This window comes from Pectinophora gossypiella, chromosome 14 (genome assembly GCF_024362695.1).
Source record: "Pectinophora gossypiella chromosome 14, ilPecGoss1.1, whole genome shotgun sequence".
Classification (NCBI taxonomy): Eukaryota; Metazoa; Arthropoda; class Insecta; order Lepidoptera; family Gelechiidae; genus Pectinophora; species Pectinophora gossypiella.
In genome coordinates, this window is record NC_065417.1 from 7,527,248 (window position 1) to 7,549,258 (window position 22,011).

The window sequence follows — 22,011 nt, forward strand, 5'->3', positions numbered from 1 at the left end:
TTTACCGCATGGATTTTTTGATTAAGCTCAAATTAATTTACTAGGTAAAATATACTTTTTAGAACATAGGAAAAATAAGAAAAAAATTATATACACTTGGAAAGCTGAGAAAAATCCCAATAATATCAGTGTACCATATTTGGTACAACATGCAGTAACGTAGTATTAAGTTGACTGGCCAATTATGGTACAATATGCATTCATGTAAAAAAAACTGCTGATTTATATATATATATTTCGTAATAAAAATTTATGTATGTCTGTTGCATTGTTTTTGCAAAGTATTTGTTTGAAAAATGAAATGAAAAATAGCCAGATAATATTTCTTTTACAAAAATCAACTTTATTTTAAAAACTTAATAGAAAGTTTGTTAAGTATTAAAAAATGTCGTTTATTACCTAATAACGAGTTTATTATGAGTTGAGAGAATTGTCTGTAAATTTGTGCATCATTGTGTATGAAAACTTCGAAAGGAGTTTCTATCTTTATTAAAACAAAAATAAACTCGGCATTTGCTACACTTTACGTGTGATTTTTGAGAACATCCTTCGCTTTTACATCTCAGACATTGGTCGTCAGTCCATATTGGCCAATGTCCAATGCCATCTAGAGCTACTTCTAGTGGAGGTAATTCAAGTCGGCGACGTCGCTTGATATATTCTACCTGCCGTCACATGTGGTGATTATGTTCATAAAACTTAAAACCTTTTAAAATAGGGACACCTAAAGTTGTAGCAAATATTTTTGAAACACCTAAAATGTCTGCTCTATCTTACTGCATACTGTACCAAATTTGACCAAAGACAAAAAACTACCTTATTGCACACTGTACCAAATTTGCCAAGGAAAAATTACCATAAGTGCATGGTGTCCCAAATTTGGAACAATGTTTGAATGGATAAAAACCTGTCTTTTAGTTGAGCTTACATACATTTTTTGCTGGTTTTACGCAAAAGGAATGTTCTTCTTCAAAATTTACCAAAAAGAGGATTTTTTTACTCCATAAATTTTACAGATATATTTCTTTTTGCTCTCCGATATCTCAAAAACGCACTTTATTCCGAATTTTCAACTACTAACTGAAAAATACGCAAGATGGGGGTACGATTGGAAAAACTATTGTGATCATGTGTTCGGATATACGATACTCTATACAAATAATAAATGTCTTGCAAGAAAGGTGGAATGTATCCGAATATTTCAATCAGTAAGTGATGTGTGTGTACCAAATATGGGTCTGTATGCGGTAAAGGGTTAATGAAATGATGAAAGGTGATGATGATGAAACCTAAGCCCCCACCCTCGGAGTAGACTCCTACTCCGAACCCCAAACGAATTAACTCAAAAGTCCGCATAAACTTTTGAGTTATGAAGCGGCTTCCCGGCACGAAGCGAAAATAGGCAGATACACTTTGTTCATTGAATACTCCAATATAATAACACTCGCGAATGTCTTCCGACTAACTTAATGCGATCATTAACCACAAAACACCACTTCGTATTAATTATTTAGATTACTCAATGAAGAAAGCAACTGTCCCGTTCCCGTTTCCCGCCGAAAAGCCTTGACATTACAATTATTGCTTGACTTGACAGAAGTATTTTTTCCCGGATAATGGCGAAGAACTGTCGCCAATTCAGCCATGTTTAGCATTATTATTTTTCAAAACTTCAAGTCAAATACCGGAAGGAATTCGCTTCGTTCCAAACAAAAAGTAAAAGTAGTTTTTACAACGGTTTTATTAATAGATTTTGAATAGATTATACAAGATTTTCGTTTATTTTTAAATCAATTTAAATTGAGTTGAGTGAGTCTTCTACGAATGAGTCAATTGAGTGAGTGATTCTTACACCACGTTGCACGGACCACGGATATTCCGCAGAAAAAAGAAAAAAATAAGTTATTTATGATGTTTGGCAGTTATGAAAGAAAAGTAAATTGTTGTCTTTGGTTGTAAAATAAAGATGGAAGGTGCAAGCGTTGAGGCCGGTGGGAAAAATCATTTACAAAATGTTTTATCAGAAACGGAAATCTCTTCTTTACCCAACCAGGTCGCGGATAAAATAAATTCCTATATTGATCAAAAGTTCGAAGAGTATTTGACTTCCAAAGCTCTTCATGAAACCAGTAAAACGCAAATAGGTGAGTAACCGGTGTTTTCTGCAACGCTTGCAAAGCTTTCTTTCTTTGGATTATATTCTCTATCATTGGTTATCGTTTTAATGGCCGTGATGTTTATCATTTCTTAATTTGACAAGTTTAGTGTATAATAAAACACTGCAGATACAAAATTTAGAAATACCGTTCTACCCTCAACTTACGCGTTCTTTGTACGCAGTGGTTTTTTTTATAACCAACAAAAAATATTTATCTATGTTTTTGTTTCCACTGTACTTTGTTGCATCGTGCTGATTTGGGGCTGGAAACCTTGAAAAGGGCTTCTTTCAATAAGTTACAAATATACAACAAAACAAAATAGGTATACTCACTTTATCTTTGTTATCAGTTAAATTGTTGTAGTCTAGAGTTATTGAATTGCTCCGTGAAGTTATGTAGTTATAATAGTCTCATTTTCCCGAAAATTATTTTGATTACTCAAATATACCATTTAAATAATCGCTGTACAAATGTTTTAGGCTCCCGTTAATCCTATATACATACTAATTCACATTTATAACTGGAACACTAAATCCAATAAATTTAGACAGAATCATTGCAGAAAGAAAGTACTGGGTTTTAAAAAGTAATTGCATTTTGTGAGTTCTGTTCTATGTATGTTTGAGATAATCAAATGAAATCATGAAATTTGGCAAGAAGGAAGGTCTTACAGTTCAAGTAAAGGGAAAATGCGAAGATCTAAAATTAGTTGTGCCATCACAAAAAAGCAAACTTATTTGCAGTTGGTAAAACAATCTAAATTCAGAGCCTTTGGTTTGCAACTTTGACCAGCTTTTGGTTGCTTGTATCTTCTAAATTACAGTGTTTATACATTTGGTCTTGGACAACATTTAATATATTATCTGGTCTTAAGATGAATAAGAGAATACCTATGTGTGTTATTATAGCATATCCTAACAAGCAGTTAAAAGTCCATACAATAATAAATGAAGGGGACCCATTCAAAAAACAGTAGCATGTATGTATGAGAGTCAAACTTGGCGTGATTATAAGGTTTTTTTAAAGTGACTTATAGTAGGTTTGGCGCAAATGGCATTTACTATAAAACACATCCCAATATGATAATAAAAAAATCGTCAAATGGACAGAAATTACGTAAAAATCACATTTTGTCTTTTAGTAGAAATGCACATTCCCGTGTTACGGAGGTATGTGACCTAACCTGCATTAGGCTTGTTTTCTCATTGCAGTCAGACTGGGTGTTGCTGAGCTATATGTTGACTACCGATAAAAAGATCAATACTATCGATAGTATTGCTTCTGACTATTGCAAGAACAATCTTTTTCATAAAATTTTATTTCTATAGTATCGAAAGTGAGTTGCTACATGTCGATAATTAGGTCTAAATGAGCTATTAATACTATCGATAACCTATCGATAGTTTTTTTTTAAACTATCCATAGTCTATCAATAGCATAGAAGAAAGAATAATACTACACACCTACAGAATGGTAACTCCACACCGACCTCACCCCCTCTGGGTTTTACTTTAGGCTTAAACAGCCATATGCCACTGACGAGAAAGGGGGTGAGCACGCGGACTGTGCATCGCGCGCACTTACGCGTTAAGACACATGGTAAGAATGAGGGTTCCATTCAGTGCACATGCCCCAATCACCGCAAGCATCTCTGATTTAGCAGAGCCTTAAGGCCGGGTAGCTAAGCGATTTCAATAACCCTATCATTGGTGACCCTGTCCTTCCATGAGATCTCCAAGATATTACGGAGACAGCGCGTATGGATAGTGTTGAGACGACGTTCTTGTTTCGCATACGTGGTTTTCGCCCCAAACAAAAGTATGGACAATATGCAAACAACCATTTTGATCTTCGCATTTGGATGTTTATTGCGCCATACTCTCGCACTTAGCCGTCCGAACATGGTGCCGAAAGTAATAACAGAAGCAATTGCTTGATATTTGGATCAAATTATGAATAGAATTATGTTGCTACCCTTTATTTTGATCAGAATAATAATAGGTGGAAGATTTATTGTGCATGGGAGTAATAAATAGGGTCAGCAGTAATACCCAAAAACAAAGATAAAAGATGTGTATGTCTGTTATTCATGAAACTAGAAGGTTAAACAAAGGCAATTTTTACAGCGCTATCTATATTTTTTTAGGGAACATAGCCTGGAAAGTCCCTCATTATGATAGTAAATATTAAAAGTTAATAAATATTAGGAACATCACATTAGGATATGCTACAGGCCCCATATAATAAATACAGGTTATGATAATATAATAAATAATGTACCTATTGTCTGTAACTGTGTATATATAGTTAGTAATTACGAAATACTAATATATTAGCGTTCTCTATTGTTCTGCAATTTTTGTGGGTAACTATTTTTTTTTGTTATAGGTGACAAAATAGCAGCTTCAGAAACTACAATTCTCGAACTTACAGCAAAATATGAAGATGCCGCAAAAAAGTTACTGACAGCCGAAGAGACTGTCACTGAATTGGGAAAGCAGGTTGAAGCTCTAAATGGCGAACTTGAAAAAGCTCGCGATAAAATCTGTCGATTGGAAAATGAAGTCATATCCATCAAGAGCGGGAGAGATGCAGCTGTGGATGAAAGAAACGACCTGACGCGGATTCTGCAAAGGCGAGATGCTGAAATTGAAAGGTTGACAGCAAGTGAAGCCGCGCTCTCACAGCAACTTCGCGCTGCTATAGATGCAAAGTGTGAAGCTTTGACTTTGAATGATGAAATACAAAGCAGAGAGTTGTCTCTACAATACAAAGAGAAAAGAATAGAGCAAGAAAGAACTCTACTAAATTCTCAGATTGCTGGTTTAACAGAAGAGGTCAACAGACTTACTTCTGAACTACAAACACTAAGATTAAACAACACAAGCAGGCTAGTAAATCTTGAGACACAATTAGCAGAAAAAACTGAAGAACTCAATGCAGCCAATGAAACAATTGCACATCTGAATGAAGTAAAGAAAAACTTGAACAATCGAGTCGAAAATCTTACACAACGTTTAGCTGAGCAGAGAGAAATCGAAAACAAAATGACCGAAAACTATAAAAAAGAGTTAGATGCAAAGTCTAAATTGGCTGATCTATTTAAATCTATGCATGATGATGCTGAGGCGAAAACTATGGAGTTGACTGATGGCATTTCCGAATTACAGAAATTATTAAATGAAGCGTCTGAGAAATATGGTGAGCTAGAAACAAAATACAAACAAGCTGAAATGGATCATGAGGAAATATTAGAAAAGAAAAATGAGGTTATTGCTTCACTGAAAAGTGAATTGGAACATGCAAATGACTTGTTGAAAGCAGCTAATGCACAAAATCTAGACATGGCTTTGAGTGACTTAGCTCCATCTGCAGCAACTGCAAGCAAACTGCTCAAGTCAGGCATGTCTTTGACGCAAATCTATTCACAACTTGTCAAAGTAACAGAAGAACTAGCTCAGGAAAAAGAAGAAAATCGACGTCTCAACATAACCATCAACACTATTATTCAAGAACTCGAGGAAAAAGCGCCGATGTTACAAAAGCAAAAATCTGAATATGACGAGGCATTGGAAACCAACACGGCTTTGACCCAGCAAATAGAATCCCTTATAATAGAGTGTAACAGGCTTCGTGATGATTATAGCGAGTCGTCTAAGATAGCAAATCATTACAACCGTGAAAATTCCAGATTAAAAGGAGAGTTGGCTGATTTAGGACGACAGGTTTGCTTCTTATTAAAAGAAATTGAGCATAGCCGCGGAGGGTTGCCTAATGGTGATCATGACTCGTCACATACAGCATCTAACGTGACAAATTCATCCGATTCATCTCGAATCATTTCAAAGACATTGGTTACGTTTAGTGACATTCAAGAACTACAAAGTAATAATCAAAAACTTTTACGTATGATCCGTGACTTAACAGAAAAACAAGAAGAATTAGAACGCAATAAGGAGCAATTTGAGAGCGGCGATATGCAAAATAAAATCGAAACTTTGAAAAATAGAGTTTCAGAATTGACTGATGCCCAAGACCGCCAGACGAAGATGGTTAACGGTCTCATCAGACAACGTGATATGTTCAAGAAGTTGTATCACGATCTTATGAAAGGTAAACGCCACGAAGTGAGTTCTATGTTTATTGAAGGTGCTGATTTGGGGAAAGGAGATTCATTTATGATGGAATCTTCACCTGAGAAAACTTCCAAGGCAGCTCCAGCTGGCGTATCTACATATGAGATAAAATATAAAGAAACTGAAAAACATCTAGAACTTCTAAAGGAAGAGTACAAAACCTATAAAGAGGAGAAAATGACTAATGAAAGAATGTTGTTTGAGCAAATTGACAATATGAGGCAAGAAATTGCAAAACTTACTGCATCCAACAGCAAAAGTGCATCTACATCAGAATACAATAACGAACGACTTAAAATATTACAAACCAATATTACTACTTATAAGAAGCAAATAGCTTCTTTGGAAGAAAAGAACAAAGCTTACAATGCAACTATTGCTAAACACGAAGTATCTCTACAACATTTGAGAGATGAAGCTTTAAATGCACAGAGCAAATTAGCTGCAGCTGAAATTCAAGTAGAAAACTTGAAGCTGGAGTGTAAATTACTTAAAGATACAGAAGTACGTCTTCAAACTGAAAAAGAAATGTTAAACCGTGAGAGACAGGGACAATCATTGCTATTGAAGAATTTGGAACTCATAAAGGCAAGCTTGGAGCGAGTGGAAGCAGAAAATCGTGCCAAAATAGAAACAAGACTAGATGAAGCTACGAGGGAATGCTCAGCTTTGAGAAGACGACTTCAAGAAGAACAAGATAGATTTAGAGAATTGGCGGCACACCTAGAGAGGCAAACAGAGACTGCAAAATCTCGTATGCAAGAAGAAAAAGACGCAGCGGATGCGATGAGAAAAGAAATACAACAGTTAAGGCAAGACTTGATTGATAAAAATAAGTCGAATGAAGAACTGGCTAAGAAGCTCAAAACTGCCCTTTCCCCCAACACTGACGGGTCGTTCGATACTGTAAAGAGGATAAGAGAGCTAGAAAATAAACTGTCGGATAGGGAAAGTGAAATAAAATCTTTACAAGAGCAATTGACTGTTGCCAAAGAACATATAAAACAATATTGCGATATATCAGAAGGAGCAGAAAAGGAATTGAAAACCTTACACAGTGAGTACGAAAAATATAAAACTGAAACAGAGGCAAAACTATCTGAGTACATGCAAAAAGTACAACAACTTGAAGATAAATGTTCTGAATTAGAAACAGAACTGTCATTGCAAGGTACTGGCGAACATTCTAATACTAATACCACTCTGAGGACTGAATTGACAAAGGCGAAAGAAGAGTTGAAGAATGCCTTGGCTGACATTGATAGTTCTCGGTCTGAACTAGAAGAAGCTCGTTCGGAAATAACGAAACTCTCAGAAGCTGTACAGAAAGCTGAAGAAAAATACACTCATGAAATGATACTGCATTCTTCTGATATTCAAACGTTATCGCATGTCAAAGAAGAGTTTTCAAAAGCCCAAAATCAAATTAATGAATTAGTGGCATTAAAGAATAGCACAATCGAGAAATTAGAGAGTGCAACAACGTCATGGGAAGAAAGACAAAAACTACTCACCAACGAAAATGAACAACTTGCACAAAGATTGAAGGATTTAAATGACCAGAATGCATTGTTACACGATCAAATCCAGGCTTTAGGCACGCAACTGTCCGTAAGTCATGCTTCTAAATCACGATCAGAAAGCATGAATGAATCTGCAAATGATTCTTCTATTATGAATTTATCTGCATCTGAAGAGTCTTCGGATCAATTATTCCAAGTTGTGAAATTCTTAAGAAAAGAAAAAGATATTGCAATGGCTAAGTTTGACATTTTGCAAGCTGAAACAATGCGACTAAAATCTCAATTGGAAATTGCAGAGAAACAATTGGATGATACTAAGTTGGCTTTGGCTGCTGAAAGAGAGAGATCAGAAGTGAGCATGGTGACAGTTAATAAACAATCTGATATCTTGAGGAAGGTGGAAACTCTGAATGCACTGACAGATAGCAACAGAATTCTGAGAGAAGAACGTGATACATTAACTGCTCGCGTGGAAGAACTTTCTATATCATTGAAAACAATGGAAGAGCAACTTGGTCCGCTTCAAGAAAAGATCAGTGATCTGACATCTAAGAATGATACACTGCAGTCTGAAAATACTTCTTTGAAGGCTGATTGTGCCAGGTGGAGAACAAGAGTAAATGCTTTAGTGGAACGAGCTAACAAAACGAGTCCAGAAGATTGGAAGAGACTGCAAAATGAAAGAGATGCTCTTGCTAAAATGTTAACTAACGAGAAAGAAAATGTTAGGAAGTTGAATGAACAGCTTGGTGCTGTAAAAGTAGAAAGAACTAAGTTAGAAGAGCAGTACTCTACGTTGTCACGTCAGCAAAATGCCATAGTTGAAGAGAATAAGAAACTGATTGAAGAGTTACAAGTTGTTAAAGAAGACATGACTCGTGTCACTGAAGAACTTACTAAGATTAAAGCAGAGCTTGCCACTGCACTGGAAGCGAACACGAAATTATCGGAAGAACTTAACGCTGCCAACGTTTCTCTGAATGATATTAGAAACAAAGAAATGCAGATTAGGAAAATAGCTAAGAAATACAAAGGTCAATATGAAGAGCTGGTGAAGGCGGTAGACGACGAAAAGAAAAAGACTGAAGGGGAACAGGCAGCTGCCAGCTCTGCATTAGCGGAAAGTGCAAAGAAGGTAGAAGACCAACTATCTGAGATCCAAGCACAACTGGAGACAGAAAAAACAAATAATGAAAAACTTAAACAAGAGCTCGAAAGTCTTCGGACTGATAAAGAGGACAAGGAGGAAAAAACTAAACAAGTATTAAAGCAGGCTAAATCTAAAATATGCCAGTTGACTGAAAGAAATAACTCTTTGTCTCGTGAGTTGGATGAGTCTCGTTCTAAGATTGAAAACATTGAGCAGAGTACTCGAGACGAGCAAGATGTTAGGTTGGCACTCATTAAGTCTCAGTATGAGGGCCGCCTTTCCAGAATTGAAAAAGAGCTGAGTGACGCTCAGGCTGAAAAAACGCGCGAAGTCGAGGCGTTATTGCAGAAAGTCAATTTACTGCAGAGGCAACTGGCCAGTCAAGCTTCGGCTTCTAAACAGCAGACTACCACTGAAAAGACTACTACAGATCCTCCCACAGCTAACATAAAACCAATGGCAGGTGAGTTAACCACAATTCATTTAATGAATATTTCAGGTAACTTTCTGAAATTCCAAGTCTGTCATTCGTTCAGGATGAGAAAGAGCAGTCTAAATATAACTTCATATGAGTAAAGAGGCCTAATATTCTGGCTGGATATATACTAAAGATAATAAGTGATTTATTAAACTCGCTTACGTGATAATTCCTGATCCAGGATTATCTCAATAATTATATTGTTGGAATCAGTCACAGCTCACGGCTATTCCATTCATTCGTTATTCGAATTATAATTGGAGTAGGTACTTACAATTATTCATTTATTTTAATACACTTCTGCCTGCCCCTTCAGGAATACAGGCATGAAGCTTCGTTGTTGCTTAACACAATTATCAATATGAAAACAATCCTATAAGTAATATGGCCAAACGAGATTACATTCCCAACAAGCTAGTTAGTCAATTTGTCAGATTGATCCGTTTCTCAAAACAGCTGCTTGTTCTTAAGTCACAGTATTAAATAGTTAAGTCTCTATTAAGTGTTTGTAAAGATAATAATATGGTGTTAGGTGTAGCACAACAGAGCGTGACGCCGAGCCGGCGCGGCGGCGAGCCCCCGCTGGCGTCCATCCGGCCGATGGCGCAGGTGGGCCCCACGGCGCCGCACGACGCCCACACCACCGAGTACATGCCCGCCTCCTCCTCACGCCCGCTGCCGCGCGCAGCCCTCGCCGCCACCACAGCGCCGCCCGAGTCCACACAGGTAAAACAACACAACATATATTAAACTTTTGAGTTAATGTAAGCAAGTCTAACGAGAGTAAATAACATTATCATCGTACCGACCGATCGTATATGTAAACAGATCGATCGAGATAAACCATTGTACCATCAATGTTGGCCTCAGCAGCAACTTCTGTTATATGTGCCAATGAGTCCATTCGTTCTTCTCACTTATACAGGGTGTTAGTGACATCGTAACGACTACTGAGGGGGATGACTCAGACCATGATTGTGATAACAAGTGGAATTTTCTGTCGCATAATTCATGTCGTTTTGTGTATTTTTAAATTATTTTAAATTATATACTTTTTCGATGGAACGCATACGCACTTATATGGCTACCTGTACATTCTTGTATGGGGTGTACGTAACATCGTATCAAATACTGAGGGGGTAATTCAGCTCATTATTCTGAGTTAATATCAAGTGGAATTTCCTGTCGGAAAATTCATGAACATTTCAGTGTTATTTAAAATTATTTTCAGTTAGATACTTTTGCGACGGAAAATTCCACTTGATAACTACTCAGAATAATGGTCTGAATCATCTGTCAAAGTTTTCGTTAATATGTCACTAACGCCCTGTATTTTATCAAAAAATTCAATTAGACATTACTGATATGTTTAGAGAGACATATCGCTATATATTTTTACATATCAAGCCTTGTAAAAATAAATCATATTTTTGCCAGGATATGGATACCAGTGAAGCTGGCATGGGTAGCTCTGGCTCCAGTGACAGCACTGCGCAACCTTCGTCCCACTCACAAGACCCAAAACAGGTAATTAAATAATTACAACAATTTCTAAAATATTGCACCCGTGATATTGCCAACAATGTGGAGATACCTGGCATGATAAGCAGCTAAACATATTGTATTCATTTGACCAGCTTTTATTTAACTTTTGTTTGTTTAAAAAGTAATATGGAGAGAGAGATGCGCAGGAACAGATAGAAGGCAAATCTTTAAGTTAAAGAAGAGATTTACATATCAAATTTTGCAAGACGAATATTATTACTTGCTTGGAGTCACTGTTGCCCCATGGTACACCCGCGGTTCGAACTCCGGTACCGGACTTGCACCAATGAGTTGTTAATTTATCTTGATTGCAGTTTTTACTAACAAAGTTGACTCGATACGGCTCACCACCTATGACGTTGGTTTAACAGAAAGCTCGGTGAAGTGTGGGTTCATCTTGCGATAGATGTACCTCGGACTACCCCAGCGTAGATATTGTCGTGATTTTATGTTATGAATATTACTTTCAGTACAGCAGAGTATCATAATGATGAGATTAATTTAACAAAATTTTCTGCTGCCGGTATTGGACCTCAAGACGCTTATTTGCGTTTTGGCGACTTTTATTCGGTCTATGAACCCGACTCACACATTTTCTTAGTGTACCTCAGGATGTTTTCCTTCACCACCTACATAAATTATAGTAATATGTTGGTTTGCAGGCTGTAGCACTAGTGCTGCCGCGCATCGAGCAGCCGAGCGGCACGAGCTCGGTGGGCGCCAGCGCGGCCGCCAGCTCCGCGCCCGCGCCCAGCGTGTCCAGCGCCGCCGCGCCCGCCGCGCCTGCGCCGCCCCACGCAGGTACCACACTGCCTCATGCGCCCACCTACCTCAACCTCGTATACTACACTAATAGAAGGCAACTAGAAGGCTGTTGCCACATCTGATCAAATCGAAGTATTAATTATGCATGTGTGAAACCGTATTGTGATAGACGACTAGCCCAACGTCAGATTTTAAGACATTTTAAACGGAACCGACACCGCGTTCAGTCACCCATTGAGTGATTACTTACAGTACCTAAATCGTCAAATCATTTACCTATTTGTATTTTACTTTTATAATTCCTTCAATATCTAATAACCGTAACTGAAACTAACGGATAATCCGTAATTATTACCATAACATGATGGTCGCAGGGCCGGCAAGCAGCGCGCCCACATCCGCGGCGCCGTCGCAGCCGTCGGCCAGCGTGAGCACGTCTCACGCGCCGCCCGGCGTGAGTACGTCTCACGCCCCACCGGGCGTGAGCACGTCTCACGCCCCGCCAGACGCGCGTCCGCAAAAGCGGCGTCTGCAACCCCGCCCGCTCGCCGCTAAGAGGACACGAGTTCAGGTAAGCCTCACTTTTAACCGCTGCACACGTTACGCATTATGAGTGTCACAATGTTAAGATTTTTTTTTCTGCTGCCGGCATTGAACGCTTTACACGATTATCACGAAATAGAAGAAAGAGGTTGGAAGGGACAAGTCAGCGCGAAATGCGCGCCATACAAGTATGAGCAAGTAGTTTATACTTCAACTTTGCACTCCACTCGTCCGCAAATATTACGACGCATGGAGCTCCGCAATAGTAGGTAGATAGTATTAAAAAGTCGTCTTGTGTATTACCTGCAGGGCAATAAGTCAATTATAAACGTCATGCAAGGAGATCCCTCCTTATTACAGGAATGCTAAAAAACTTAGCATCCTAAGTTCCATCGGCTATTTATAAAAAAAAAACTTTTGCATTCAGTATCTTACGAAAAGTAATGACAAATTGAAAAGCAGGAAAATTATCGTAGTTATCTGTTTGCAGGAGTAATAGTAAAAAAGAGTGGGGTTGAACCGGCGACAGCGGTTCTCACACAAAAGGCGCGATAGAGCCTTCCCAACATCTTTTTTCTATCCCGTAGTTATTATTTTAATTAAAACACGTAATACCAGGTTCTTACCGCGTTGAAAGCAGGGATATAACAGGAGTCTCATATCCCTGATTTTAAAACAGCAAAAACCGGGTATTTGTGTCTTTAAATATTGTCTTCTCCTCAGGGTTTCGAACGTTCAGTGGAGGTAGAGTACCAAGTGCCAACGTCGTCCCGCTGTGACCAGGACGACGAGGGTGTCATCGTGGTCGACTCGGAGGAAGACGACGAACGCTGCAGCGGCACCATGTACAGAGTACGTACTGTTTTAAGTATATGCACTCACAAGTACACCTTAATGTACACATAACATACTGTTAGATAAAATAAAATGATCCGCCGTATCTCGACTGATACATCACTATGCTATTGAATGTCACAGCACTGGCGTTTGCATTTTGACAGATCTGACCCGTACCGCGCATTGAAGCTATTGTAAAACTTAAGCTGTATTGAAATATAATCACTAATTGTTACTGAACTAGATGTCCTATCCAATAATATGCACGTAATATAAAGTCACGTCCTGGAACCCTAATTAGGTGGGTGTAATCACAAAGAATCAGAAGACAACTTGCAGCCACTTTTGGTTAAAAATCCTAAGATGGATATGATGACCACCTTTGATTAATTGAGGTCTGTGCCCAGCAGTGGGATATATACAGAATGTATACAGGCTTTTTATGTTATGTTTTATGTATGGTTGTGATAAACCGTTTGATGAAGGCTCATATTATCACTTGTGTCTTTATGGGTCTTTGATATTTATAAGTAAACATTTGACATGTAAAATTTAAAATTTTTATGAATAAATGAGTATGAGTATGTGTATAAGCATCATGTTGGAGTGGACACAATCCCCTAGTCTACTTTTACAGGACGTCCTGAAGATAAGCATCAGAGAAGTATACTAACTAGTTTTCTCCTGTGTCTGATAAATAAGTATTCTTCTAACAGGAAGGAGAAGACGACGATGAAGATATGGAGGAGGAACAGGAAGTGGAAGCTGGCGAGGAGGAGGAGGAAGGAGAGGATGGAGAGAACAGTGCCCGCCAGGTAAGTTAAATTTTAACATATAATAATTGGTATTTTGGCGTTTTTTTTTTCTACCAAATAGTATTAATGATAAAATATGTTTATTACTCTCACATCAACTTGGTAAATGGTAATTAACAATAAAAAAAGATTAAGATAGAGTTGTTGGTGAGAGAGACTGGGGTCTGTGGGAAGCATTAGCTTGTAGTACTGAACCCCATAGTGACAAATAATTCAACATATAACATGTAGAGGCCCTGCATATTACATACATATATTCATAAATAAACTCACGCCCGTAATCCCTAATAGGGCGAACAGGGCCAACAATTTTCACCTAGTCTTGATATGAAGGCCTAAGATGGATTCTTACAAGACCAAGGAAGGATATGATGAACTGTCTTACTGTTAGGTGATCGATCACACAATCTCTCTGTCCCTTTGTGCTATCTGCTCTTGGAGATGACCTATTTTCTGTGTTTGTTCGCTTCCGGTTCAGCATCGAAACATCTATTACTGAGCTATCACACTAAAATTAAATTAAAATAAATAATATAAAGATTTCATTTCAAAATTCAATTTTAGAATTTCATTTTTCTTTTGAAAGATGCATCTTCTTTGGGAAACGATGGCGATCGATACTATATTTTTGCTGACCAATAATTGGCCATGCTTACGGCATAAAAAAAGAAAAACAATGATAAAAGAAAGAAAGATTCATAAAGTGTTCTTCCATATGCAGGATTCACCAGCGCAATCTCCGGAGGCGGGCGCGGAGGGAGAGGAGGGCGCGGAGGGCGAAGAGGGCTCGCTGGGCGACAGCGGGTCGGGCGCGGGCGGCGAGGCCGACAGCGAGCCCGCGCCCGCGCCCACCGCGCAGATCGAGGCCATCAGCAGCGGCACGGAGCGTTAGTATCACTCACTCGTTACTACAACGGCCTCCGTGGTCCAGTGGTTGAACGTTGGGCTCACGATTCAGAGGCCCTGCGTTCCCATCCCGGTGGGAACACATCACAAAACTCACTCTTGTGAGCCTTGGTTAGGACATTCCAGGCTCATCACCCGATTGTCCGAAAGCAAGATCCGTGCTTCGGAAGGAGGAATATTTTAATAATAATTCTCTGGTGATTAAAACAGTTTCAACAAAAAAGTGAAATTATTTGAAGTAAATAATAAAGTTACGTTCGTATATTGCCTGTTGTTTTACTATGTATAATATTTATAGCGAGCGGTGCTCTGTCGCTAGGAGGCAACGGTGCCGATGACGGTGATGACAGCATAGTTCCTTCCACGCCGACCCTCTATGTTCCCAGGCGCACAGACGGGTATGTTTACATACATTATTTTATATTTCCATAGTCTAGGTTTTTTCTTTCTTTTATTTTATCGGACCTCCACAGAATTAGTTTCAACTTTTTGTCTCTAAGTATTGCTTTGATCACACTTCACTGTAATCTAGGTTTAAGACACGTCAAGATTATTTTCATTGTCCCAACCACAGTCAATGTATGTTCTTAAACTGGGTATTATCCCTCTTATCAAAGTATGCACGGCGCCACGCAGATCCACTGTAAAGTATCCATAAATGGCCATTGTTTGCAGTACTGTACGGAGTATTGAAAGCGTCACCACTAAACGGGCATGGATATGTCTCCGCTGGTAAAGAAGAGCATTTTATGTAGTGATTATTATCGAGATGAGTGATCCGTAGGTTCGGCGAGGCGGTGGTGTCCCCGCTGGGCGGCGGCGGCGGCGCGCGGTTCACGTTCGCGGAGGCGGGCGCGGGCGCCGGCGCCGCCTCGCACCACGACACGCACGCCGACCTCGCCGCCGCGCTGCCGCCGCCGCAGCCGCAACCGCAACCTGATAACCGTGAGTACCCGAAACGTTAACAGCCAGCGATGTCCTACTGCAAGGCGAAGCCCTCTTATCTTTTCTTTCACTTATCCCTGATCCCAGCTCTTTCCTGCCACCGTTCTAGCTCGTCGCATAATTATTGTCTAAATGCCAAAGTAACTGTGTACCTTTTAGAATAGAAATAGTTTATTATAAAAGGGCGCCACACACAAAAAAAAGACAATAACATCATATCAAATTTCCACTAAACAATTACAAAAAGCTGCAAGACGGATGTTTGTCGAAATGATCATAAGGTTGTGGTGGACGTCCTGAGATAAAAGGGCCTCACTCAGCACAAGTCGCGGCGTGAACCACGACGCTGATTTTATGTGGACCCTGTTGGGTGACGCACGAACATCGTATTCCATAAACATGTGTTAATGGTGTACATAAATTATAATATAATAATTACTTTAATAGAATTAGAGTGTACATAAACAAATATTATCACAAAGATGTATACGTAAATACTCTCTAGACCTATTTATAGAACTATTCACGCCCAAAGCCCTAGGTAGATTTAGATAAGATTGAAACTCAGGGACACACATAGGATGCTTACCAGAGACGGAGTTAAAGAGGACTTTCTTACTTGTTATCTTATTATACAGCTATATTCAAAACTACACCTTCCTATTAGTTACCCCCGTAACAAACATTTGAAATGAAATCATAGCAGCAACCTAAATGGGTGTTTGTATTTCTGGTCAAACTATACATATTGTGACAGTTTGACAATGTCACATCGCGTAAACAAACTACGCGACCAGAGTTCTACAATGTCATAGTAAAATCCTCCTTTCTCTTTTTCCCTTAGCGACATCCTTCTCTAGCGTATAGCAGTGTCCTTGACTTTTTTTATTGGAATAGTTAAGGAGATTCCACCAGAGATTCGAAAGGAGTCGACAATTGTAGTATGTGACCATGTTTTTTTTTATTTTGGTTTTCCCCGAAGGGTCCTTACCCTTCGGGGCGTATTTCCCTTTGCCTTCAAAGGGAACTATGCCCATACAGCCATGTCTTACGTATTTTTTTTCTTGATGATTAATGAAATGATGAAAGGTGATGATGATGAAACCTAAGCCCCACCCTCGGAGCAGACTCCTACTCCAAACCCCAAACGAATTAATTCAAAAGTCCGCATAAACTTTCGAGTTATGAAGCGGCTTGTTGGCACGAAGCGAAAATAGTAATAGATACACTTTGTTTATTGAATACTCCGATATAATAACACTGTCGCGAATGTTTTCCGACTAACTTAATGCGATCATTAACCACAAAACACCACTTCGTATTAATTATTTAGATTATTCAATAAAGAAAGCAACTGTCCCGTTCCCGCCAAAAAGCCGTGACCATAATGTATATATGGAGCGGGAAGAGCAAGGAGAGCCAGTTCAGTTTTTAAAGTGATCGAAGCAAGAAGTTGGTAAGTGTGCAAGTAAAGAAATAGTGGAAGTGAAGAGCAGTGTTTAGTGCATTATTAGTGCGGTATTTCGTGCAGTGTCCAAGTGACGCGTAAAGTGCGATATAGTGAAGCGACGGTGATGTAGCTTTGTGCGAGTGCTATACTGCGTGTGTAGAAAATAAATTCGTTTTCCCTTGGGCTTAATGAGTTTCCTTCCAATCCCGAAACCCACTTCCGTAACAATATGTAGTGAATTATATTCTCTTTGTTATGCATATTCTCTTTTATTGTTATCAACTATAGTGCAACAAAAGCCTACCCTATAGACTTTCAATATACATTAATTACATCTGTAGCATTCTGGGCAGACGACACACTTAGCCAAGCATATAACAGTCAAAAATCCTATATTTTAACGTAACTTATTAGGTTTGCCTCAGATGGCGTCAACTACTTGGCCGAACCCTGAGGACTTTCGCCCGGTACGAAATTTAAGACAATAGGCCTGTCCGTGCCCAGTTGGGCGCGACCTCGGGTCAGGGAATTGGAGTGGAGTGTTTGTTGTCGCGAGCTGACTGGCTGATTCTATGGCTAGAATAATCTGGTCGTCCGCATCGTTAAAATCTAAACCGTAATAGATATTTAAAGACCCCTTTAAAAATTCTAAAAATTTGCAACACGGGAAACGCTGTGTGCGCGTCAAATAAATATTTTCTGATGTAAATTATTTGAATAAATAGTTATATTTATTTATTTAGGTACACATACACCAATACATATGAAACTTTTACAGACTGCATTATAAATAGGAAGACTTGTATATATGCTTGCCAATTACATGCGTACACAGCATTCACCGTAAATGAAAACAAACAAACTATATTAATACTAAACTATATAAATTATAAATATATATATTAACACATTTTTTATGAACTATTTTAACAAAATATAAATGTAAGTACTGTTTAACGCTTATAACGACAACCAATATTTAATATCAAAATTAAGACAATGATTACAAAATACTAGTTAGTTATGTTTAGACAAACACCAGTTAGTAAACGAGGAATTTTCCAAGCTACATTCCTCAAAAACAATATAGATGGCGCTGTACAGATTTCCCTTTGTTTAACCTTCTAACTTCATGGATAACAGACATATGCATCTTTTGAGTATAAATGATGACCCTGTACAACGCCATCTATATTATTTTTGGTGAACGTAGCCTGGAGTCCCTCATTAGTAGTTCAGATAAAGAATGTATTCCTGACATTTATGGCAGAATATAATATTCAACGATACAGACACATGTCTCGCGTATATCTATGAATAAATCGAATTTATATCCCATGAAATCATATACCTAATAAAAATGATTAAAGTTTAGATGGGATGTAGGTGTATACGAAATACTAATTTCATCGTTTAACATGAAACGCCAATAGATAGTCCCTTCATCTGATATTCTTGTGTCGACCACAAAGTATACTTCCAAAAAAACCGTTGCTAACTTCATTCATTACAAAGCGAACTACCAGTTTTACAAACAATAAACCATCTTGATCCAAAAAAAGACAATTATGCGTTCGACACGACCATCGTAAAATGTCGGACTAAAGCCTCAGTTTTTATCTTTTGTTTCTACCTGCGAACGACAAACAAATGACATTGTTTGCGCTGTGATCTCTGCTTTAACTCTCAAGGCGACTGATGTATATTTGTCCATTTGAATATCAGATAAATTGTCCAGCCTACGTAACCTAGTGTTTTAAACGAAAATAAATTACAGCGTCTAGATTTATTTTTTCAAATGCATCGCTTACGTTATTGCAGCAGATGGCCGTTATAATAGCCGTTACTAAAGAGTCTCGACAGGTAGTTTTTCTGACAAAAGAGACTCCGCCTTAGCTTTATGTTACGACAATGTATGTTTCTGTACTATATTTAGGTATCATATTATATCAACAGTTTAGTATGAATTTCGAGGTTTTGGTGTTATTCATTTGTATACATTTTCCACACGAGATTTAAGTATTAATAAAATGATTGTAGGTATGTAAAATAGATGTACAGATGGCATTTACAAACGCATTTTACTCTCTAACTTTAAGGCTGTCACAGAACTTTGTAAATATTTGCTAAGAAAATACTTATTATACAGGTGGCGAGAGTTCGGAGACTCGCGATTGGGAGGAGTCTCGCGGCGAAGAGGAGGCTCCGGCAGTCAGTTCACAAGGCAGCGAGCCTTCCTCCCCTCATCAGGCACGTATCTCTGCCAATGAACAACAGCAGCGCCTGGTACTAATATTTTCTTCTGACCATAACAACCCGGTCGAGATGACTATAAGACAGAATGTTTATCTTCCCTCGCATCTTTTGTTAACAACTTTTATTCCTATATTCAAGTATATTAGTAAGTTTTGTTAATTGCCTTTTAGCTCATATCGATTTACATAATTTAAATATTAGAGAAATATTGGCTACATTGTGGCAACAGTACATGTATCAGTTTCTTATTTCACTAACAAATAAGTCACCAAAGCCGAGACGAATGTCATAATAAGGGTACACAACGACAAAGTTGAATACGAATGTCTGTTCCAGATGGCGGAGGAAGGCCGCGAGGCGGAGGCGAGCGCGCCGCCCGCGGCCCCGCGCCGCGCGCCGCACCCGCCGCCGCACTCGCCGCATCAGCGCTGGATGCGCGCCGCCGGTACGCCACGGATAACAATTTTTTGTACAAAGGACAGGGCCTCTACCTGAACACACAAAAGGAACACCCTGGTGTCACTATATGGTTATGGGTGGGATTACTTTCAAACTGCGATAGAGCGTTGCGATGCGTTAAACACGTCAAATATGCGACAATCTTATAGTCATTTTGACTTTATTTGATAGTTAGTTGGAATATACAATAATAAATACAAATTAAGTTGCAATGCAGTATTTTTGAATATCTGCGTTAAGTCGTAACTTAGTTCGTTACTCCACTGCTAGAATAGGAGTAAAGGAAAATCATCAACACATTCACGTGCTTATCACTTCGCCTCCGGGCGTGTCGTAAAAATAACATTCATTATTAGGTACAGTGTCTGTGTGACGTTGTCTACATTATTAATTTTAATCACGATCTGTCATTTATACTCTTGATAAGAGATGCTTTGTCAACATTATGTTGTTTATTTATCTAATTGAAATGTGTATTTTTACGGAAAAGATTGGTATGTGATTATTTGTATTGTGATTTCATAATAAAGAAATAACGCTGTTATTACATCGGTTAACTAAAATCCAATTTCTTAAATTACGATTAGATACTCTCAAAAATATGACCACTTTTTAAATGCTGTGATATACATAATCATTGCATAAAACAATCGGTCTTAAATTTTATTTTTAGTGTCGATTACTGAACAAGTTGAAACTCGATTTCAGTTTCGGCAATATTTAGTGTAATGTAAGGACAAATAAAAACCCGTAAACTGAAACTCCTGGAACATTATTACGATACTATAACTGTTTCTATTATAGTATCAGAAACCAGTAAATGCAGTAGGTAGTTTCATTACCGTTTGCATAATTAAACGAGTTTAATGTACTTACATACCTAATTAATCGACCTATATTGACGATGCAGTTATCGTTAGAATTTTTTTTGTGTTGAATGTGACGATTACGATATTATAAAATGGTGAAGGAAAATGTTGCATCAGTTTTTTACCTTGTGTCCAACAGAATGCACTTTAAATTGCCACCTATTATGTTTGACCCTGGGTGCTCTGTACATTTTGTAGTTTCGTTAACAACTATTCAGTTTTCACACAATTATGTTGGAGGTTGAATTGTAGAACTTTTATAGTAATTAACAGTATTGTGTACTTACATTTTTAATATTTTGCAGACAGTGAAAGCGGACCGCGCGGACGTGGCATGCGGTCTAGAGGCCGACCCCCACGAAGATCGCACTACATGAGGTTCTGAACGCGTCTATAATCATTACCTTTTTACTTCCTATTACAATATTTACTATATAATACATTCTCACATAATTAGTATTTACAACACCCCTCAGAGGGAACTATATCCAATAGATAAGATTCTCTTGGTGTGTGATATAAGTAATTTTTAGTATTCTTAAGAGTTTATTGTGATTTGTTTACTTTGAGGGAATGAATAGTGTATGAGTAGTATTCTTTGCAAAATAAATATCATATAAATGATTAAGTTTTCAAAATTAGGAAACGATTTTCTTTTCATTTGGCTACCTTTTTTCATTTTAGATATGTTTTATATTATATAAATTCATCAGCATATTTCATAACCGCTACAATTGAGTAAATAGACACATTAAAAGTCATTCATTATCATAAAAAATAGATGTAAGTGAAACATTTCCATAGAAATATAATAATTGACATTGATGTAGAATTATTGAATAATAGTATTTTATGCAACAGTTGTATAAGAAGGGTCAAAAAATGCGAGTGGCGTGAGTTGCGATGTGAGCCTTGGCGAACATCGCAATAAGAGACGCCACGAGCATTTTTTGACCTAGTTATACAACGTTGCATACAATACTTTTTCTACGACGACGTAATTTTAAATGAAACAAAAATTTTCCAATTTATTTTCCAACGCGCGGGAAAATGGCGGCAAATGTATACTTTTTTTTTATAGTATATCTATGGCACCAAACAAAGTAAAGGTGCCAGTTTCCAGGTCAAAAAAAAAAAAACAACAACAATGCTTTTTTGGCGACATTATAGTACAG

At 38.1% G+C, this 22,011-nt stretch overlaps 1 protein-coding gene across 5 annotated transcripts; it reads left to right on the forward strand.

Moving 5' to 3' along the window:
- The first annotated feature begins 1,931 nt into the window (after positions 1-1,931).
- LOC126372380 (nucleoprotein TPR) lies at positions 1,932-21,686 on the forward strand. 5 transcript variants are annotated; one of them, XM_050018097.1, is made up of 15 exons: positions 1,932-2,144; positions 4,548-9,431; positions 9,979-10,172; positions 10,884-10,973; positions 11,654-11,792; positions 12,131-12,327; positions 13,023-13,151; positions 13,853-13,951; positions 14,673-14,838; positions 15,156-15,255; positions 15,642-15,659; positions 15,771-15,802; positions 19,402-19,538; positions 19,845-19,953; positions 21,142-21,686. In XM_050018097.1, exons 1-15 carry the CDS (start codon positions 1,967-1,969, stop codon positions 21,219-21,221), a joined length of 6,552 nt encoding a protein of 2,183 aa, XP_049874054.1. In that variant the 5' UTR covers positions 1,932-1,966; the 3' UTR covers positions 21,222-21,686. The 5 variants fall into 5 exon arrangements, with proteins under 5 accessions (XP_049874054.1, XP_049874049.1, XP_049874053.1 ...); XM_050018092.1 differs by having other exon boundaries at positions 15,642-15,802; XM_050018096.1 differs by having other exon boundaries at positions 15,642-15,802; positions 19,402-19,502.
- Positions 21,687-22,011: the final 325 nt, after the last annotated feature.